General features: G+C 52.0%; 1 protein-coding gene across 6 annotated transcripts in view; it reads right to left on the bottom strand.

The window, feature by feature from the left end:
* The window catches only part of FOXJ2 (forkhead box J2), a 302,004-nt gene that overhangs the window by 138,423 nt on the left and 141,209 nt on the right, over positions 1 to 22,372 (bottom strand). The window contains exon 1 of one of the 6 annotated variants that reach the window (XM_085619905.1): positions 175 to 712. The exons of 3 other annotated variants lie outside the window; for them this stretch is intronic. In XM_085619905.1, the coding sequence (XP_085476031.1) occupies positions 175 to 333 (159 nt within the window). In that variant the 5' untranslated portion in view covers positions 334 to 712. Of the gene's footprint in view, positions 1 to 174; positions 713 to 22,372 lie in introns of those variants that run through there. 2 more of the 6 variants (XM_085619904.1, XM_085619903.1) reach the window with 2 other exon arrangements.

The following is a 22,372-nucleotide window of genomic DNA, read 5'->3' as shown; positions in this document are numbered from 1 at the left end:
GTATTAGTTGGCATCTGTCTATGGTCCTTCTAAATAAATCTCGACCAGTTACAACCAGTTTTACTACTTTCTAGGGCACTTCCGGTGCTTAATCCTGCTGACCGAGTGTTCTATTGTATGTGCTTTCAGGATTGCTTTTTCCTTTAGCATTGCTCCCTTTTATGTTTAACTTACCTGCTGTTTGTAGAGTGCTCCGAGACCCTGAGGGATCATGGGCGCGCATAATAAAACTCCAAAAATAAAAATAGAATAAATAACGACTCGGCCACACGATAAAGGATATAGTGCGTACAAACCAACAGAAAGAACACAAAGAGAAAGGAGAAACACCATCAACCAAAAAAGAAATCAAAGAGAGACGGTAGGGTGGAATATTTACAGAGTCCCGAATCGAATCATCAAGCTAGAGAGAGGCGAATCGAGGAAACCGAGCCGCACAAACACTCGAAGAAAGAAAGACCCAGATGCAGTCACTCAACCAGAGAGTTTAGAAGAGAAACGTAAACAAGCAGCCATATGATTTGAAAGACTGATGAAACCTACTGCCACAGCGGAGTTACAGAAATGAAACACTACAGAAAATAAAGAACACAGAAAAGCGTCTTCTGAGCCTCCCGTCCTGATTGAATTCACCGGTGCCAGTCAGTGCCAAACAGGACAGCAAAAGCACACCACCGGAGAAAGGCAGCGTCCTTTTCGGATTGGGGGGCGTGTTTTGCTGTTGTCTCCTCCCTGAGACTTTTCGCAAAAAACACGCCCCCCGATCCGAAAAGGACGGGGCATGATTGGAGTGACGGGACCTCTTCTCCAATGGCTGGCCAGCATTTACTAGGCCAGCCAATGGAGAACAGGGCAGAAGAGGGGCGGGTTCAAGCCCCTCTTCTCCCAAGTCATTAAATCTCCGGACTTCCGGTCTCCCGACCGGATGGTCCAGAGACCTAAAAAACGACATCAGGAAATGTAATTTTAAAAAATGCAAAAGACAAAGTTTGACAAAGTATGAAACAAAAGTGGTTAAAGGTTTGGCAAACAATCCTAAACTCACATTTCAGGCTGCTGACACAGGGGGTGCACTAGTTGTAATGGACACCGAATATTACCCAACTAAAGTGCACCAACATGTGTCGGATGAATCTACATAAATGCATTTAGAAAGAGATCCAACATCACAATTGATCATGACACTCAACGTGATCTCGGACAAAGCTGAAGATATGGGCTGGATCGATGTAACTAGGTCATTTTTTAACGGCTAATAACCAACGTAGACCAAGGCTGTACAGGACTGCTAAAATACACAAACACCTGAAAGATTCACCATTCCGGCCAAAAGTATCTGCTGGTGTTTCACTTTTTGAACCTTTGGGGAAGTATTTGAATCACTTTCTGCAGAAATTTGTACAGTCGTGGCATTCTTAAATCAAAGATGCACAGATTTTTTACAAAAACGCCAGACTATAGAAGCATTGATTCAAGAACATTGGTTACTTTGTTCTATAGATGTCACAGTTCTTTATACTTGAATTCCCCAATCGGAGGGTATGGATGAAGTAGAATGGGCATTGCTACAGTCCTCTAACATAAAAGCTGACAAAGTATTTATTGGAACTTACACTTTTGCTTTTATTTTGAATGGCAGGACAAGTTCTATTTACAGCTAACCGGGACATCAATGGGCTTTTCTGGAGCAACTGCTTATGCAAATATATTTATGACTAAGTTTGAAGACTACATTTTTCAAGTCCAGGAGTGTAACACGAAAATTGCGTTGTACTGCAGATTTATAGACCATATATTTCTGATTTGGACTGACACAATAAATTAATTGGAGGACAGGATCCGTGTATTGAATACACACACCCCTAGGATCAAATTCACACATACTTTTGACCAAACAAGGATAGCTTTCCTGGATTTATTAGTAACCAAACAAATACAGATCACACACAGATATTTTTTAAACAGACAGGAATAATGCGTTATTGTACACCAGCTTTCATCCTAGCAGCCTAATCCGCAATTTACCATTTTCCCAATTCCTAAGGATTAATAGGATCTCCTCAGATCAGAGTGAGAGTACACAGAGCATACTAGCACAGAAACACAAATATGAAGACAGAGGATATCAAGAGGATACATTGATAAATTGCATGCAACGAGCAGATAAGGTGGAAAGATCAGAGTTATTGATAAAAAGGATCAAACCAAAGGATAATCAACTAATTTCTAGATATTCAACCAGCTCTGAAGCAATCAAGAAGATAATCAACACTAGATGGGAATTGTTGCAAAACGAGCCAGATTTCAACAACATTTTCAAGGAGAAACCCATGCACGCTTACATGAGGGCCAAAAACCTTGGAGAATTACTGGTTTTGTTTGTAAAGAAAGGGAGCGACCCCACTGCCCAAGAGACAGGGTACCACAGGTAAATAAAGGTAAAGGCTCTCTTCGGACTACCAGAAGGTTATCTCAGATTACCTATAATCATATACACATCACAACCACCCGATCATAGAGTGATAAATCATACGAAACACACCAAATAATGATGGACCCTATCGAACAATTATGGTATACACAATGATAAGACAGACCAAAATGTATAACATGAAATACATTTATAAAAAATAAAAAAAATCCCTTCTTTCTTTCTATGGATTAAAAAAATCTTACAGATTAAGCAAAATCACAATCATATAAATTAAGAAATTCCACATATACATTACACCCTGGAGACAAAAAAGTAAAAATGTGAACACAATCACAACATCATGATCAGGTTATTCCAGATAGAATCCATTTCATAAATCCATTCAATGTCCATCAACAAAATCCTGTATTGGACACGAATAAGTTCTTTGGATATAACAGTTTGCTTAAACAAGGGCGTCGACGCGTTTCTGTGGTGTTTGATAAAAACCCCCTTCCTCAGGACACAAGTAATATTTGTCTCAATTAATATGAAAACATCGTTTAAAACCTAATATAACCAGCATTGGCATAGCCAATAGGTCTCGCTTTTGGGATCTTCTAAGTATTTACTTATGCAGCACAATATCCTTGGTACAACAACATCAACTGTTGCATGGCTAAAAACTTATAAGGTCCCAAAGGCGAGACCTATTGGCTATGCCAATGCTTGTCCTTTAGGGGGCGGGAATGAGCAGATACAGTCCAAAGTAACCTGTTAAAGAGAATGCGCGTGATGGGAAAGGCAAGAGTAACCACCACGCCCACAGAACACGCACGTAATGCTGCAGCCGTTTTATTACATGCGGGAAGGTGATTTGAAATAGATAACGCATTTAATCCGGAAACTAGTAAACCCCCTGCGCTCGAGCTGCTGGGCACCAAATCCTTTTTGACACGAGACCACAAGTCCCTTTGCAAGTGGCAAAGTAATTGCTGAACCCCCGCTTATGTGTGGAATGCTACAAATGCACACGCTCGTAGTCCAGCAGAAATACAGCAAGTTTGTATTTCTTAAAGGATACGATAATCTGAAATGTCTTCAGATACAAAACATACTTGGGAATTGGGAGCCCTTCTACGTAATTTCAATACCGGTAAAATGCCTCCGCCTTTCTTAAAAAACTTTACTTGCATGCTTGAAAGAGCTTTCACTTCTCTCCAGCGCCGTTGGTAAAATGTCTTTGCCTCCATCCTTTACGGCGAATTCTAAATAGCCATTGAAATTCATGCGCGGAGTAACGCAGTTTCATTATTTAAAGCAGCCCGTCTTTCCCTTTTGACGCAGAAAGAAATGAGGAAATTGTAAGTACATCATTAATATGGCGCCAAAAGATTTTTCAAGTCAGAGCGTTGATGGTGATGTGGAGGCTGCAGCAGCAGGGACTGCTGCCGCTGTGTGTGTGTCGCTTGAACTAAAGGAAACGAAAGGACAGGTTCGGGTGGAGGACCGTTCCCTGCTGCTGCGACAGAAGATCCTCCCGAAGGGGCAGAAGTATCGGAGGATCGGTCAACATACTGAGTAGCTCGGGATACCAGTATCTTCGTGCCCAATCCGGACCCACCAAGATGACTTGGGCCCGGTCGTGCCTGATCTTCTTCAGCACTCTGGGCAGAAGTGGTATAGGCGGAAAGGCGTACAACAGACCGCAACTCCACTCGTGACGAAAAGCGTCGCCGAGCAAGTGCCGCCTTGGAAATTCCAACGCGCAGAACTGCTGACATTGCGCGTTCTCGTCGGTGGCGAAGAGATCTAACCAAGGCTCTCCCCACTGCTGAAAGAGACCTTGCGCCACTTTGGAGTTCAGACGCCATTCGTGATCCATCATGCACCGGCGGCTGAGTTCGTCTGCTCTGGCGTTCAGAGAGCCCGCCAGATGTTGAACCACTAGGGTGACGCCCTGGTGTTCCAGCCACGTCCAGAGGCGCTGAGCCTCCTGACAAAGGGTCCACGACCCCACCCCGCCCTGTTTGTTGCAATACCACATAGCGGTGGTGTTGTCCGTGAACACCTGCACGACACTTCCCCTGACAGAGGGAAGGAAGGCTTTCAGTGCAAGTCGGATCGCTCTCAACTCCAACAGGTTGATGTGGAGACGAGACTCCGCCGGAGACCAGAGGCCTCTGATCTCCGCCTCTCCCAAATGGCCACCCCATCCCAGGAGGGACGCATCCGTCACTACGACATGCTCCGGTTGGGGAAGGGAGAGGCTCTTGCCCTTGACCCAATCGCGGTCCGTGAGCCACCACTGCAACTGCTGTGCAGTGCCCTCCGAGATCAAGACATGGTCGGACAGGTTGCCGTGATGCTGGGCCCACTGAAACTTCAGGTCCCACTGCAGAGCCCGCATGCGCCGCCTGGCGTGATGCACTAGTAGGATGCAGGAGGCCATCAGCCCCAGAAGCCGCAACACTAGCCTGACCGAAACCCAGGATAGAGGCTGAAAGATGGGAATCAGGGCCTGAATATCCCGGACCCGCTGTTCCGGTGGATAGACCCGGAACTGCGCCGAATCGAGAACCGCTCCGATGAAGAGGAGCTTCTGAGAGGGACTCAGGTGTGACTTCGGCACGTTGATGGAAAATCCCAGCAAATGCAGGAGATCCGCCGTAGTCTGGAGGTGGGAGACGACTGCCTGGGGCGAGCCCGCCTGAAACAACCAGTCGTCGAGATAGGGGAAGACTGGGACCCCTGATCTGCGCAGATGAGCGACCACCGCCATCACTTTCGTGAACACCCGAGGGGCACTGGTGAGGCCGAAGGGGAGCACGGTAAACTGAAAGTGCTCTTGACCCACCGCGAACCGCAGGTAACGCCGGTGGGCCGGCAGGACGGGGATGTGGAAATATGCGTCCTGCAAGTCCAACGCTACCATCCAGTCTCCAGGGTCTAGGGCAGCTAGAACCTGAGCCAAAGTTAACATCTTGAACCTTTCCTTCCGGAGGAAGGCATTGACGTTCCGGAGGTCCAAGATAGGGCGTAGGCCCCCCTTTGCCCTTCTTGGGAATCAGAAAGTAGTGGGAATAACAACCACGACCTACTTCTGGGCTCGGAACGCGCTCGACGGCCCCCTTGGCCAAGAGGGCCGAAACTTCCTCGTGGAGAAGATTCAAATGGTCCCCCGAGATACGGTGGTGCTGCGGTGGCATGGCTGGAGGGGTCGTCTCGAAGGGGAGGGAGTAGCCCCTTCGGACGATTTGCAGCACCCACCTGTCCGATGTGATGGACCGCCAGTGGAGCAGGTGATGGCGAACTCTGCCGCCCACTGGCGTGGAATGGGCCTGAAAGCTCGGACTAGGAAGGCTTTGAGGCGGATGCTGCCGGGGTGTATGTGGGCTGACCGCGTCGTCCTCCAGAACCGCCTCGGCGGAAACCACGTCCGCGCGCAGGTTGGTTCTGCGGCTGGTGGCTAGGTGTACGTGAGGAGGCACCCCTTCCTTGGCCACGAAAGGGGCGAAAGGCGGAAGTTTGCGACCGGGGGCCGAGAGGCCCAAGGACTTGGCCGTAGCCCGGGAGTCCTTAAAGCGATTCAGCGCACTGTCCGCTTTCTCGCCAAAAAGGCGAGCGCCATCAAAGGGCATGTCCATGAGAGTGCTCTGGACATCGCCCGAAAAGGACGTGGACCGCAGCCAGGCGTGACGTCTAAGCGCCACTGTGGTAGAAATCGCCCTACCCAGCGAGTCCGTGGTGTCAAGCCCACATCGGATAGCATGTCGCGCTGCATCCCTCCCATCGGCCAGAGCCTGGGTAAGTCGTGTCTGGACCTCCTCCGGACACAGGGGCAGCACGTCCTCCACCGTATCCCACAGAGAGTGGGAATAACGGTCCAAGAGGCAAGCGGTGTTCAAAGACCGCAGGCCCAAACTAAGGGAGGAGAACAGCTTTTTGCCAAACTGTTCCAGCCTCTTGGAATCCCGGTCCGGCGGAGCGGTCGGGAAGGAGGATTGGGAGGTAGAGGCCTGGATAACCAGGCTCTCGGGGGTAGGGTGTTGGGACAGAAAACTGGGGTCGCCCGGAGCAGGGCGGTGGCGCCTGGCGACGTTCCTGTCCACAGGAGGAACTGTGGAGGGCTTGGACCAGGTGCCCTGCAGAACGTCAATGAGGGCCTCATTGAATTGCAGCAGAGGCTCAGTGGAGCTTGCTGCAGACTGAAGCACCTCAGTGAGGACGTTAGTCCTCACAGCCACGGCAGGTAGCTCGAGCCCAAGGGCTGCGGCCGCCTTGCGCAGCACCACAGAGAAAGCAGCACCCACCTCCGAAGCCACAGTCGTAGGAGAGATGAATCCAGTGTCTGGAGAGGTATCCAGACCACTGGCCTCCCCAGTTCATCTGCCCAGTCCTGTGACAGCTGAGCCTGAACGGCTAGAGGATCCTCGGATCCCTGCCAGTCGCCCCCATCATCCGATTCCTGGTATGCAGGAGGAAGGATCGGAGCCGGGCGATAGACATAATGTGTCTCCAGCGGCGCCGAACGCGGCATCCATAGACGCCGTAACGGCGCCGGGCCCGGAGCGGGGCTGAACTGGGGCTCGACGCCAAGCGGAGCAGGCGTCAGAGGTGGAACCGGTGTCGACGCCGGCGGAGGCGGCGTGACGAGGTCGACCGGCGTCGGCGGGGACTCGGGAACGGGTCCCTCGGGCACTTGCGGCGTCGAGGCCGGAGCCGTCGGCGGCGCCGGGGCCGGAGCTGCCGGCATGCAAAGTTGCCCAGTCGGGTCCACGGGGCCCGAAGGCGCGCCAGCGGGCGTCGACGGCGGAGCGAGGTTCCTCATGGCCGAGAGGAAGGCACTGACTTCTGCCGGCGTCGCGTCAGTCCCAGGGACCGGCGGGTATGGGTACTTGCGCGGCGCCTGCGGCTCCGCTGGAGCCGCGGGGGTGGAAACACCCTGACCCTCGACCGAGTCGCGCGACCGGCGAGGGGAGTCCGAAGAGCGGTGTCGCCTCTTGGACTTCTTGGAGTGCTTCGACTTACCCGAAGACTTGGAGCCAGACGATCGATGATGACGTCGGCTGCGGATCCGCGGCCGATCCTTGGACCTCCTCCTGGACCGGGATCGAGAGGGGCGCGGAGCTGAGTGGCGAATCTCGAGAAGCTTACGGGACCGCTCCCGTCTAGCCTTCGAGGTCAGGGCCTTGCAGTCCGAACACGACTCCGCGTCGTGGTCGAGGCCCAAGCAGTAAAGGCACCGGCGGTGATGGTCCGTAACCGACATCAAGCGGTTGCAGTCAGCACAGGCTTTAAAACCAGGCATCCTACCGGCACCGGAGTCGAGACAAGATCAAAAAGGATCGAAAAAGTTAGTCAAAAAGTGACTAAAGGGGTAGCTCTCCCGGATCTGCGCTTACTGGCACGGAAAAAAGAAGAACTGACGTCAGCACGCGAGGGCGGCGTCTAAGTACTCCGTCGACGTCATTCCGGCGCACGACGCCGGACGCGGAGCCGCAGACGACGCCTAGCGACGCGCAAGGGGTATTGCTGACGAAAAATCTTTCGGATCCAGTCTGACGCCTGGGGATATTCTAAGGTGAGGAATCTAACTAACGTGTTTCTTTCAGATAGGATTTGCGCTGTTCAAAAAATATATAACGATGCACCCTCTATTCTGTTGTGCCTATAAATATGATCTATATTTCTCCCCGTAGTTACCTTAGACTTTGCAGAGAGTATCCTCCGTCCTGTCACTCCGACAGTCAGCAATCGAATGAAGTGAGGTGTTCGAACGCCACTATTTGAACACCATTCTTAAAACAAAACACCTGATGAGACTACGTCATTCCTGCCGCGACGGGTCTATGCCGGACGGTATTAAACCCGCCAGGCCCTATGTAAGGAGACATGTGGGCTCCACCACTTCCCCATCATAGCTAAATGGGCAATGGCGCACATCATAGATTGCAGAATATATTAAACAAATTGCTCCTCTGTGCTCTACAAAGAATATGCTACTTACCAGTATGCATCTGTTCTTGGCATGTAGAGCTGCAGAGCCACACACTTAGGATAGATCGCCATCTGGTGTTGGGCTCGGATGCTTGCAGGTTGTCGTCTTCGGAAGAAGTCTTTGGTCACGAGATAGGTGACTCCTCCCTTGGCCTACAGTGCGCATGGGCATCCACTCCATCCTCAGATTGTTTTTCGCCATGATGGGAAATGATGGCGTTTGTAAAAATAAAGAAAGGATGTCCATGTGTAATGTCCAAGTAAGACGATGCTGTGTGGCTCTGCAGCTCTACATGCCAAGAACAGAGGCATACTGGTAAGTAGCATATTCCGTTCGAGGCATATGAGCTGCAGATCACACACTTAGGATAGACAATATAGCAGTGTCTCCCCTAGCAGTGGTCACCTGTATCAGTTGCAGCAGTTTGGAATAAAGTTTTAAGGACAGCCTGACCCACAGAAGCTTGTTGTTTGGCTTGCACGTCACAGTAGTGTTTAGTGAAGGTGTGTGTTGTAGACCATGTGGCTGCCTTACAAATATCTTCTAAGGGGATGTTTCCTAGGAATGCCATGGAAGCCCCTATTTTGCGTGTGGAATGCGCTCTAGGGGGAACTGTTAAGAGTGCGTTTAGCCTTGTGGTAGCATATTTGGATACATTTAACTATCCACCTGGCTATTCCGGATTTGGAAATGGGGTTGCCTTTATGTGGTGGAGAGAAAGCAACAAACAATTGTTCGGTTTTGCGGAATGGTTTGGTTCTGTCAATGTAGTAAAGTAGGGCTCTTTTAACGTCTAAGGTATAAAGAGCTCTTTCAGCTACAGAGTCTGGATTTGGGAAGAACACTGGTAGCTCGACTGATTGATTAAGATGGAACGGAGAAATGACTTTGGGTAGGAATTTAGGATTTGTTCTAAGAACCACTTTGTTACGGTGTAGCTGTAGGAATGGTTCTTGTATGGTTAAAGCCCGGATCTCACTTACCCTTCTAAGGGATGTGATAGCAATAAGGAACACTACTTTCCATGTAAGGAACTGTAGTTCGCATTTATGCAGAGGTTCAAATGGGGTACCCATGAGCCTTGTGAGAATAATATTTAGGTTCCACACTGGAGAGGGTGGTAATCTGGGAGGAATAATCCTTTTAAGACCTTCCATGAAGGCTTTGATCGCTGGTACTCTAAATAATGACAAGTGTTGTCGATTTTGTAAGTAGGCAGCTACTGCTGCTAGGTGAAGACGTATGGATGAGTACGCTAAATTACATCTTTGCAAGTGTAGTAAGTAGCAAATGATGTTCTGGATGGATGCATCCAGTGGACGTATATCATTGTTAGTGCAGTAAATGGCAAATCTTTTCCATTTTGCAGCGTAGCAGGCTCTAGTAGTAGGTCGTCTGGCCTCTTTTTTTTTTGTTTAAATCTATTTTTATTAATTTTGTAACCATAGTTGCAAACTTACAGTACACTGACATATGTATTCCGTAGTCGGAACTCTTAGTGTCAATAGCATTATACATCGCACATGCCAGGAACGTGGTCATTTAACAGCTCCTCGAATGATAGCTCTATCCAATTCCTCAGGACCCCTGTCACAGTTCAAACTTTAAACAGTACGATGCACAACCCACCATTCCTCTGCATTAGCCCATCAAATTGTCCCAATAAGCCTCTCAACCAGATTCGCAACTATTTCCAACAAATGGTAATAGAACAACAACTCCATGGAAAACCTCAACCACCTCGAACCCAGACCAGCTCCGTTGGACATAGCCCTGTGCCTGCCACCCGTCTGTCCCCTGTCCCTCACGTTGATGTGCTGTGGCGCAGTCGTGACTCACAGTCTCGTATATAAGCGCGTGTTCTCATGATACCTAAACTAGTTGCATAGCATGCGTGGAACATCACGAAGTCATTCCGGCAGGTCCCCTGGTGCCCGCCTCGGAGTCGTCTCCCCACTTGCTGTCTCACCCTCTCCATCCACCTCCTCAACCCGTCTAAGTGCCCGGAGTAACTCCTCCCACTGTATGGCGATGGGAGTCTTCCGCAGCCCCAATGTCTCCTCCCGTCTGATAGCAGTCCCCTCTGCCCCGGCCCATGCAGCAAGCGAGCACCTCCATGCCCGCGTGTGAGGTGGGTCTTGTGCCTTCCACCTCCTAGTTATGAGGCGTTTTGCGACCGCGAATCCCAGATCTAGGAATCGAGCCGTCACCTTGGTTTCCGGGGATCTGCGAAAGTGGTGCAGCAGGTGGACCATCCAGTCAAAAGGTATGTCACGGTGTGTTATAGCGCGCAGGGAGTCGTGGACCGCGTTCCAGTAGGATTGCAGTTTACAACAGCCCCACAACATGTGAATGAGATCAGCCCCCATCTCTGCGCACCTAGGACATTTTGCGTCAGTACAGCGAAAGTAGCGATTGAGATACGCTCTGTGGAGCACAAACAGTTGTATCTGCCGAAGGCGCATATTTCTAGGTATACGCACCGGGCTTTTCAGTATACGGACACACTCTGTATCTGTCAGCTGCCTCCCTAAGTCTGTTTCCCACTTGCCTTTAAGTGGTTCCAGGGCAAACGCGTATGCGTTCGTAATGACGCTGCAAACCAACTAATCAGCCGCCGGCCTCTCCCCATCACGTGCAGATATTGTATGGTAAGGTGTTGGCTGGGCTCCGCGGTCATATCTCCCCATCTGGCAACCAGGGTCCTAACTATGGAGTGATAAGTCAGGAATTGCCCCGGCGATAGCCCCCACTCCTCCACCAGCTAGTCACACGAAAGGAGCACCCCATCCCGGTACAAATCTCCCAGAGTCTGAATTTCTACCTCTCGCCACTGCAGTAACGCACGGGAAGTGAGCGGTCCCGCCACTCTGGGGGTGCCCTCCAGCGGCAGCTCCGGCGCGTACGGGGTCACATGTCGAGTGAGGAAGAGACTCCTGCGAAAGCAGCGGTACGCCACAGCCAGAAGGAGCGGGGCTGGCGCTGTAGTCCTGGCGGCCGGGTGGAAAAGCACCAGCAACTGCTCAAGTGAGTACGGCGGTAGCAGTGTCGCGGTATCTTCTCGGCCCCTATCCGCCAGCCAGCGGGCTATCCATTGCAGTTGGGCCGCCAAGTAATAGTGTTCAAAGCAGGGTACAGCCAATCCTCCCTGGTCTGTAGGGAGATAAAGTTTTTTAAGCGACATCCTGTGACGGCCATTTCCCCAGATGAAGTCTCTGAGAATTTGCGACAGTTTGGTAAAGAAAGCCGCTGGGACATATAGGGGCAGGTTAGCAAAGTAATATAGGAGTCGCGGAAGGATCACCATTTTAGATAGTGCCACCCTACCCGTGACCGTCAGCGGCAATGTGGTCCAGAAACGTATCTGGGATTTTATAGCCGCAAATGCCTTGCCTAGATTGCCATCCAGCATTTCCGCTGGTTGGCGGTAGATGCGAAGCCCGAGGTAGCGGAAGGTGTCTCCTCTCCACTGTACTCTGGTGCCGTTCAAGATATATCCGGGATCCCGTCGCCCCTCGCTAAATGCGTAGAGACAAGATTTGCTGGCATTCACCCGTAGCCCCGAAAGGGCAGCAAATTCAAACAAAATTTGGTCCAACTGAGGGGGTATATCATCAATATCTTTAACGTATACGTTACCAGCAGGTCATCCGCATAGAGAGACACTTGATGGACCGCGTCCCCCAATGGTATGCCAGCCCCCATCCTCTCCCGTATGGCCACTGCCAGGGGTTCCATCGCCAGAGCGAACAGGAGCGGCGATAGTGGGCAATCCTGTCGGGTCCCCCTACCAATCGGTATGGCGTCCGAGGTATACGGGCCTAGTCTTACCGCACTGTAGGATCCTTGTAAAGAAGACCCACCAGCTGCAGAAATCCCAAGCCAAGATCGTACCATAGCAGCAGGACTCCAGGCAATCAAATGCCTTTTCCAGGTCTAATATTAGACAGTCCGCTCTAGGCCATGTCTGCGTGCTATCCGCCGCCACCCTGAAAAACCTCCGCAGATTCAAGGACGTATTTCGGCACAAATCCATTCTGATCTTTATGGACTAGATGCGAGACCACCCGCGGCAGGCGCTCCGCCAACACCTTTGCAAGGACCTTATAGTCAGTGTTAACAAGCGCTAAGGGGCGGTACGATCCCAAATCCATGGGGTCCCGATCCGGCTTGGGGAGAGACACCAGATAAGCCTCTCGCATCGAGGGAGGCAGTCTGTCCGCCTCAACCGCCGCCATATATACCTTATGGAGGTGCAGCACCCAGTGTTCCCGGTAGGCCTTATAAAACTCCGTCGGCAGTCCATCCGGACCCGGAGTTTTCCCGGACGCCATGGAGGATATAGCTTCCCCTATCTCCTCCAACGTGAGAGGGCAATTTAGGGCCTCTAAGTGCTCGGCCGCAACCGCTGGCAGCCGCGCTTGTCCAAGGAACCGCTCCAAATCATCTCCCGAGCAGTGACCCCACGCGCGGTACAACTGGGTGTAATGGTCTACCAGAACCCTGTGAATTTCCCTCTGGGTGCACACCAGCTCTCCCTCTGTCGTGCGCATCGCTGCAATCTGGGCACGAGCGGCCTCCTGCCGCAAAAGCCAAGCCAGTAGCCGTCCCGCTCTGTCCGCCGAAGCATGCGAGCGTGCTGTATGCGCCGCATAATTCAGACACCTCAGGCGCTCCAACAGTGCCGCATGAGTCGCACGCAGGTCTGCCAGTTGTTGCGCCCGCTCACCTGGGCCCTCACCCTCCCACTCATACTGCAACAGTTGGGACTCCAGTCGAGCAAGCGGCCTCGCCAACTGCCACCGCATGTTCCATGTGGCTCCCAAGCAGTGACCGCGGAGCACTAATTTAAGCGCGTCCCATTCCACCCTTGCGTCGCTCGCTGTGCCCTCGTTAAGCTCGTAGTAAGAGAGGAGAGCAGTCTCCACTGAGGAGCGAAACTCCGGGTCTTCTAGCGCTGTGGGCTGCAGGCGCCATGTAGGGATGGGAGGGCGATCCACTTCCCAGTTAAGTTGGAGCCACATTGGATTATGGTCGGAGTGCGTGCGCCCCAAGTATTCCGTCCGTGCCACCAGCGGCAACAGCGCCTGAGATCCTACTATCCTATCCAGTCGCACATGTAGGTCGTGCAGTTTGGAGTAGTAGGAGTAGACGCGGTCCATGGGATATAGAGCTCGCCAAATATCTCGTACCCCCCACTGCGAGAGCCAATCAGCCAGCGCACGCGCCGTAGAGGCAACGGACGTCGCGTGTAGCGGAGGAAATTACCTATCTAGCTGTACGTCGAGTACCGCATTAAAATCCCCTCCCAACAACCAGGGGAGCCCAGCGTATGGGGTGAGCGCCAGTGAGAGCCGGGCGAGGAAGGATATTTGATAGACGTTTGGAGCGTAGATCGAGGCTAGCAGTACATGCAGGCCATTAAGTGTACCCCGTACCAATGTGTATCTGCCTGCAGCGTCCACAGACACCTCCCCACAGACGAACGGGACTCCCGCCCTAACCCACACGAGTGTGCCCCTGGCGTGTGCCGAGTACACTGTACCATATAACTGACCTCTCTAGCGCCTGCACAGTTTCTCTAATTCGGGCTGTGTCATGTGCGTCTCTTGTAATAGAGCAATACCGACCGCGTGTCGCTGGAGGTAGGCAAAGACAGAGTATCGTCGCGAGGGAGTGTGCATGCCCTGTATGTTCCACGTCATAACATTAACGTGTGTCATGACTAAGCAGTATAGGTTCGGAGGGAAGCGGGCCCAGGACTTGCAGCAGCCAGTCTACATTGCAGTAAAGTAAGGGAGTAGTGGTCTGAGGTAACAATAACATAGTAACAAAAACTGCTTAACGATTGGGGCGAACCTCACAAGTGTGTCCGTCCAAACTTGCGTAACCGTACACAGGTGAAAACTAGGTCAGGGTGTGACCTGGGGGAATGTGTGTGTAGATGGCAGCTCCCTGGCTCTGTCCCCTTGTGCCCCTTAAGTGCGGCGTGCCGCTAAGAAACGTCATCCAATGTTGGGTGGTGCGGCTAGAGAGGCCCAGACAAAACTCCCAGGAACCAGCCCCAGCAATTACTCTCCCTCTATGGGCCTTAACGCGGGACAGGCAGCTGTAGACACATCAACTTACTCTCCCCAATCGGTAGGTCTACCCGGTCAGTCCCCTGTTCCAGACTCCCTCCCCTTCTCATTTAAGTAAAGCAGCTAGCTACAAAATACTTGCACGAATGCCATTTGCTATGCCACCTTTCAGTCTAGGATACCGTCCGCAGTCTGCGGGGTGACCACTGGCCCACGATAGTCCTCGGAGTGTGTCGTCGATGGCGACGTAGATCTGCTCCTCAGCACCTCGGGTCGCTCATCCGTGTCTGATGGATCTACGTGGCTTCGGCTCGCGAGCGTCGTGATCGCCTGTAGTACATTTTGGTGCTCCAGTCTCATTTTCTCCGGCGTGGGAGCCGCTGTCCACGCCAACATCTCCCGCGTGGGTCGTCTCCGCTTTCTGCGCCCTTCTCTCCTGTGGGGACGGGTGCCGTCTCCTGAATCCGCTGGCTTCGGCCCGGTCCATAATCCCTTCTCCTCCAGCCAATTCCAGACCTCCGCTGGGGAGTCGAAGTAGTGTGTTTTCCCTTTGTCAACCACTCGAATCCTGGCTGGGAATAACAGGGAGTACGGCAATGCCAGTTCCCGGAGCTGGCGTTTCACTGCCATATAGTTGTTTCTGCGGCGCTGCACCAACGCCGTATAATCCGGGAAAAGCATAACTTGGTTGCCACCCACTGAGAGACCAGTCACATTGCGGGCCTCCCTGAGAATGGCGTCTGTCTCTATAGTTCAGCAGTTTGAACAAGAAGGGACTCAGCCGGGCCCCCGGCGGCGGTTTCTGGGCAGGCACTGGGTGAGCTCTTTCCACCGCGAATTGGGCGGACAGTTTCCCCGGTGGCATAAACGTGCGAAGCCAGTTTTCCACATATTGCTCCGGGTCTCGCCCCTCCTCTCCCTACGGAAGGTCCACAGCGCGAACATTGTTGCGACGGGACCGCCCTTCTGCATCCTCCGCCCTGTCTTCAAGAGCATGGATACGATCCAACATGTCCTGCAGGGCAGCTGCGTGACTGCGAGTGACCAGTTCCAGTTCCTTGAGCGTCTCCCCCCTGGGTGGCGACCGTGTCCGCCAGCTTCCGGTGGTCCGCATGTAGGAGTGTAAAGTCAGACGTGACTATCTATGAGATTCTCTAGGGACGTCCTAGTGTGCTCCAGAGTTGTCCCTATCTTCTCCACAGCGGCCAGCACAGAGTCCATCTTGGCCGCAAGTGACGCAGACGACGGTCCCTCCTCCATCTCCGCTCGGTGGCGGGGGCGGTCGGGGGCCGTTGCCTGCAGTGGGCCCTGCTGCTGCCTGGCGCGCATGCGGCCCATCACCAGTTGCTGTGCCGTGGGCATCCGTCACCAGTTTCCCGTAAGCCAGGTGCACCCGCTGTGTCACCCCGTCTGTTCCCCCAGAACAATGTCAATTGATCAGTAGGCGAGGTCCACTCAATCCGCTTCCCCCGCTGAGGGTCCACAGGTTCCACCCCCCAGGGAGACTTCGCATTCAGCAGGTCGCAATCCGGGTCCGTCAGTGGGGTCCACCCCCGCCACTAGAGGTAGGACTGCTGTCACTTGTATCCTCCGTCCCCGCTCTCAGCAGCGACAGACAGACGCAGGCAGCTCCACTCCCAGGGACCACAATGCGACCCCCAGCACCTGTCAGGCGTCAAAGGAGGCGGCACACCTTAGCCCGCAGCGTCGGTCACATCCCAATGTAGCAGACAATAGTTGGGTGGAGGCCTCTCAGTATAGTGCTGCAGTTCACCCCTGGGGGGTCTCCTCAAGCGCAGCTGCGCCGTTCACACGCTCCTCCGCAGCACAAAGTTCGGTCTCCCAGCGCCTTTCAGGAGCTCTGACATCCCCCTCCGCCGCAGCCTCGCCAAGGTCCTTGGCAACAGTCGCCGCCACTCCGCACCTCTCACCTTCGCTTTCCGACAGGCGCAGGCATTATGCTCCCAGGCTCGCCACCATATGCGCCTCACGGCGTCAGTCGCTGATGCGCTCCCCGCACAGCCTGGCCCTCACCGTGTCCATTAGTCTATAAGTACGGGCATCCCCGAAGGTCTCGTCTGCCGTCTCCCGTGGCAGCGGGGACCATCCAAATCTCTCCCCGTTGCAGTCACTCCGCGCATGGCATGCCCACTACTGTGTCTTCCGTGTGCCTTGTGATTAGCGACCCCAGGGTGGAGGTTCAAAATGGCCGCCGCCGCCCAGCTCCCGCGTCTCTCAGCCGTTACTGAGGGCGATCCGATGCCTCCGGCGCTCAGCGCGCCCCGTCTGCCCCCGCCGGCGATCGCCTGCCACCATTCGTCGCGCTGTATACTGCTGCCCAGGCGCGGCGCTCACCAAGTCTGCACTCCCGTCTTCATGGGGTCCCCACCCCGGCAGCCTCTCCCGTGGCTCCACTCCTTACTCCCAGTGCCGCGGCTACAGCCCGCCCGTGCTCCAGGGCTCACCACCGGGGTCCCGTTCAGCAGCCACACGCCTTGGCCACCAGCGATTTCCGTCACCTGCCCATGCCAGTCCGGTCGTCCCAGACTCGTCTCCACCGCAGCAAGCACCTCCGCCGCTCGCAGCTCCAGACGCAGTTCACGCGGCTCTCGGGGAGAGTCACCGTCCTCAGCCCCGCAGGCCAGGCATTGCCATCTCTCCGCAACCCGTCTGCTTCACATGCAGGGCTCCAGAAGCTCGCCGGCACTCCCGCTTCACTGCACCTCCATTCCGCCGTCTTTTAGCTCGAAGGCAGCGCCGCAGGATCCCCCTTCACAGGATAATTCGGGGATTTGCGACTGAGCTCTACAGGCTTGCGACCCTCATTGTGGCCAGTTAGCCACACCCCCCGTCGTCTGGCCTCTTTTATAATATTCATGCAGTCTGGTGGTAGGTTGAGGTAACCGAACTCTAGGACTTCAGGAGCCAGATCGCTAGGTTCAGTTGATGTGGATCTGGGTGTCTGATTTCTCCATGGTTCTGGGTTAATAAGGACGGGGAGAGGCGCAGTTTTTGGTGTGGAACTAGAGAGTTCCAGCAGTGTTGTGAACCAGGGTTGACGCGCCCATGTGGAAGCTATTAGTATCAGCTTGAGAGACTGTTGCCTGAGTTTGCGTACCACAAATGGAATGAGTGGGAGAGGCGGAAAAGCGTACGCAAATCTGCCTGACCAGTTCATCCATATTGTATTGCCCTTCGACTGTGGGTGGGGAAACCTGGAGGCAAAGGTTGGGCATTTTGCGTTTTCGTGTGTGGCGAACAGGTCTATGTCTGGTTGGCCCCATTTTTGGAAGAATGGGAGTAGGACTTGTGGGTGTAGTTCCCATTCGTGGATCTGTTGGGTTTGTCGACTCAACAGGTCGGCAATCTGATTGTGAACTCCTGGAAGGTGTTCTGCTAGCAGGTATATGTTCTGGGGAATGGCCCATCTCCAAATGTTCTGTGCGAGTTGGGACAGCTGGAGAGAATGTGTGCCTCCTTGTTTTTGTATGTAATACACGGCTGTCATGTTGTCCGTCCGGACGAGGACAGTTTTGTTCTGGAGATGTAATTGGAATGATTTTAGTGCTAGGAATACTGCCAGTAGCTCCAGGTAATTGATATGGAGCCTTTCTGTTGAGTGGTCCATGTGCCCTGAGTGGTGTGTGTTAGGAGATGGGCATCCTGTGAGAGATGCGTCGGTTGTCAGCACTATTTGTGGAAGAGGCTCTAAGAACGGCCGGACTTTGGACAGGTTTATGGTGTTCCACCATTTTAGAGTGATGTGAGCGGCTGTCCACCAACACCAGATCTGCCAGTTTTCCGTGAGCCTGATTCCACGGACGTGCTAGATATTCTTGTAGGGGACGCATTTGAAGTCTTGCATAAGGCACAATGAAGATGCATGACGCCATCATGCCTATGAGTTGCATAAACACTCTTGCTGGAAGAGAGTGTTGGGTTTGAAATTTTTCAATGAGAGCTTGTATTTTGGCTATCCTGGCTGGGCTGGGATATGCTAGTGCTTTGGAGGTATTTATGGTGGCTCCCAGATATTGATGGATGTGGGAGGGTTGGCGATGAGATTTGGGATAGTATTGTGAATCCCAAGTTGTGCAAGATTTGAATAGTTTGGTGAGTGTGTAGGATGCACTTGTTGAATGAATTGGCTTTAATGAGCCAATCGTCTAGATATGGGAAGACATGAATTTGTTGTCTCCTGAGATGCGCTGCTACTACTGCTAGGCATTTGGTGAATACTCTGGGCGCAGTTGTTACCCCGAATGGAAGGACTGTAAACTGATCGTGTTGTCCGTCCACCACAAATCTTAGATACTTCCTGTGCGTAGGATGCATGGGGATGTGAAAATAGGCTTCCTTGAGGTCTAATGTGGCAAGGAAATCGCCTTGTTGTAGTAGTGGGAGTACTTGTTGAAGAGTGATCATATGGAAATGATCTGAGTTTATGTACTGATTTAGGAGTCTGAGGTCTAGGATTGGTCTGAGCGGCTCGTCTTTTTTGGGGATTAGGAAGTACAGTGAGTATACTCCTGTACCCTGATGTTGTAAGGGAACTGGTTCTATTGCGTGTTTTTGCAGCAATGAAAGCACCTCTTGTTTGAGGAGCGCAGGATGGTCTGGTGACCTATAGCGTTGCTTGGGTAGAATGTGTGGAGGGGTAGAGGTTAGTTCAAGGCAGTAACCATACTGGATAATTTGTCTTACCCACTTGTCTGTTGTGATGGAGTTCCAGACAGGTAGGAACTGTTTGAGTCTTCCCCCGACTGGAGTGGAATGGAATGGTCTGGGGGGAGTGGAGGAAAGTCACTGTTTTGTGGCGGGAGAGGTACGAGTGTTGGTACTGCCTTGACCTCGTCCCTTGGTGTTGTTTCCTCTATATCCTCCTCTAAAATATCCTGTACTGGGGGATGTTTGTGTAGAGGATTTGAATGTGGAGGAGGTGTCTGCTCCAGTGTTTTTGGAGGCTCCCCTGTAGAAGGAGCGCCGAAAGGAGCCATGTGGTTGTGGAGACTGCAATGCTCCCATGGATTTGGCAGTCTCGGTGTCTTTTTTCATTTTCTCAAGTGCAGTGTCTACTGCTGGTCCAAACAGTTGTTCCTGATTAAATGATTGGCTAAGTATGGTAGTTTGTACCTCTGGCTTGAAGCATGAAATGCGTAGCCATGCATGGCGTCTATGGAGTACACTTGTATTTATTGCCCTAGAGGCAGTGTCTGCGGCGTCAAGTGCACATTTAATTGGAGGCATTTGAGATAAGTTTTCCCTCTTGTAGAAGGTCATTTGCCTTGGCCTTGTATTGGTCTGGTAGGTGTTGTATCAGGTCTAGTGAGCCCTATCGTAGCGTGCTAATAGGGCTTGAGTGTTGGCGATACGCCAATGATTAGCGGCTTGTGCTGCTACTCTTTTGCCTGATGCCTCTAATAGTTTGGATTCCTTGTCGGGGGGCGGTGTATCTCCTGTAGTTTGGGAGTTGGCCCGTTTCCTTGCGTTGGAAACGACCAGGGAATTCAGAGGGAGCTGCCCTTTGATGTAACAAGGGTCTTTTGGGGCAGGTCTATATTTTTTCTCAATTCTTGGGTTGAGTACCCTGGCCCGTACGGAGTCTTTCAACAGCTCTGTGGCGTGTTTTATGACCCCTTTAATCATGGGTAAAATTTGAACTGACTTTTGAGAATGTTCAAAGGTGTCTAAGAGGAAGTCTTCCTCAGGTGCATCGGAGTGCATGGTGACGCCATGATAAAGTGCTGCTCTGTGCACTAGTTGTCCAAACCCCAGGTGGTCATCTGGAGGTGATGGTTTGGAGGGATATGGTGTAGGGTCAGGCATATCTGGGAGAGGGTATGCCCAGTCGTCCAATGGTACAGTATCTGGGTTTGTGAACGGATTATTAAGATCATCCGGATCACCTGGATCATCCCCGCCCCCTAGGTCATCGTCATCATCATCATCATCATCCTGTGAGGGGGGTGTATGTGATGGAGATGGTAGAAGTAGTGGTGGTGTAGGCAGAGGGGGTGGGGTAGGAGGTGGAAAAGGAGAGGAAGGAGGAATTGGGGAGGTTGCCGAGTCCTTCTTCTTTATAGGAACTGGGGCAGGTGTTGTATCCGGTTTCCGTTTCCTACAAGGTACAGCAGTGACATGTCCAGTTTTTGGATTAATATAGATCCTTTTTTGTGTTGGATCTGGGTGGAAAAGTTCTTGGTCTTGAGGAACAGATTTTGGCGCCGATTTTTTCGGTTCCGATCGAGGTTTTGGGTGATTGGTAGAGTCTTTGGCTTTAGGAGGTGTATTATAGTCCTTAGCTGGTAGTTTCGGTGCCGATGAAGGTTTCGGCACCGATGAATGTTTTGGTGCCGAAGTTGAGTCTTTAGGCTTGGGAGCTTTCGGTGCCGGCTTGTCTATGGGCCTCTGTGTTTTAGGTGCCGGAGCCGGTTTCGGTGCAGAGAGGTCTTGTGTCTTTGGTGCCGAAGGTGCCGTTGGCACAATGATATGCGGTTTGCTCGGGCCCGAGCCAGTGGACGGCTTGTGTTTCTTCGGAGCAGAGCCCGAAGGCGGGGCTTCTGAAGGGTGTTTTCGGTCTCGACTGGGGCCAGCTGGCGAAGTCTTGACCAATGCCTTTGGAGGGGTTGGGGTAGGGGCAGTATTACTCACGCGTTGCCCCCGGAGTAATGGGGTCGTCTGAGTCGTCTGCTTCTGAGATAATTTGAAGTTCCTCGGAATCTTCTTCGGGGACATCGGGACCCTCATCGAATATGTTCTCTGGTTCCGGGGCTGGTCTGTGTGCCATGATATGGCGTCGAGCTCTTCGATGCCGAATGGTCTTTTAGGATCGAAATGCGGCGAAGGGCAGGACAGCTGGGCTCGTTGTGATCCGGCGAGAGGCACAGGTTGCAGACCTTATGATGGTCACTGTGTGGGAATTTTGCTCCACACTGGGGGCATTTTTTAAATGGCGTCCTTTCCATGACCCGTAGGCCTTACGGCGCGGATAGGTCCAATCGCCCGCGTGGACGTCCGGAACCGGTACGATGAATTTGATGTCGAGTGAAGGTGCCTCGATGTTTTAGAAAAGTTTTTCGCTTCGAAAGCTTGTTTTTTGAAGTTTTCTACTGGAGTGGAAAAGTTACATCCGAATCCGATGGCGGAATAAAACAATCTGAGGATGGAGTGTAAGCCCATGCGCACTGTAGTCCAAGGGAGGAGTCACCTATCTCGTGACCAAAGACTTCTTCCGAAGACAACAACAACATGCAAGCAGCCGAGCCCAACACCAGATGGCGATCTATCCCAAGTGTGTGATCTGCAGCTCATATGCCGCGAACATAATAATTTAACCAAGTGCTAATCTACACAACAACTATGATTTGTACCTCCACATAGATACATCTCATTTAATTATTACAATCTAATAAAGAAACCGGTCTAATAAAGGTACAGTTTCCATATAGAGCCATCTCATTGAGAATCTAATGGAAAAACCGGTCAGAAAAGAAAGACAGCAGACAGTGGGAAGGTACAAAAAATGTTTCAATTGCACCCATTGCGGTAACGTCATTATAGGGGTGAATTTAACTCGTCCAAATACGGGAGGGATCATAAAATTGAGACACTTCAGATTGCAACACCAGGAATGTGATATACAGTATTAAATGTCCATGTGGCAAAGTTTATGTTGGAAAAACGGAGAGAAAGATCAAGATAAGAATGAAGGAACATAAAAGCACAATAAGGACAGTAAACAAAACATTAAGCATAGCAATGCACTGGCAGCAAGAAAGACATTCTATTTCACAACTGCGATTTCAAATAATTGAGACACTAACATCAAAACCAGGCTGCTATATAACTAAAAGGTTACTACAATAGGCAATCTATGGA

This window comes from Triturus cristatus, chromosome 7 (genome assembly GCF_964204655.1).
Source record: "Triturus cristatus chromosome 7, aTriCri1.1, whole genome shotgun sequence".
Taxonomy (NCBI): domain Eukaryota; kingdom Metazoa; phylum Chordata; class Amphibia; order Caudata; family Salamandridae; genus Triturus; species Triturus cristatus.
Note: the sequence above shows the minus strand (reverse complement) of the source record. Positions and strands in the feature narration are given on the sequence as shown.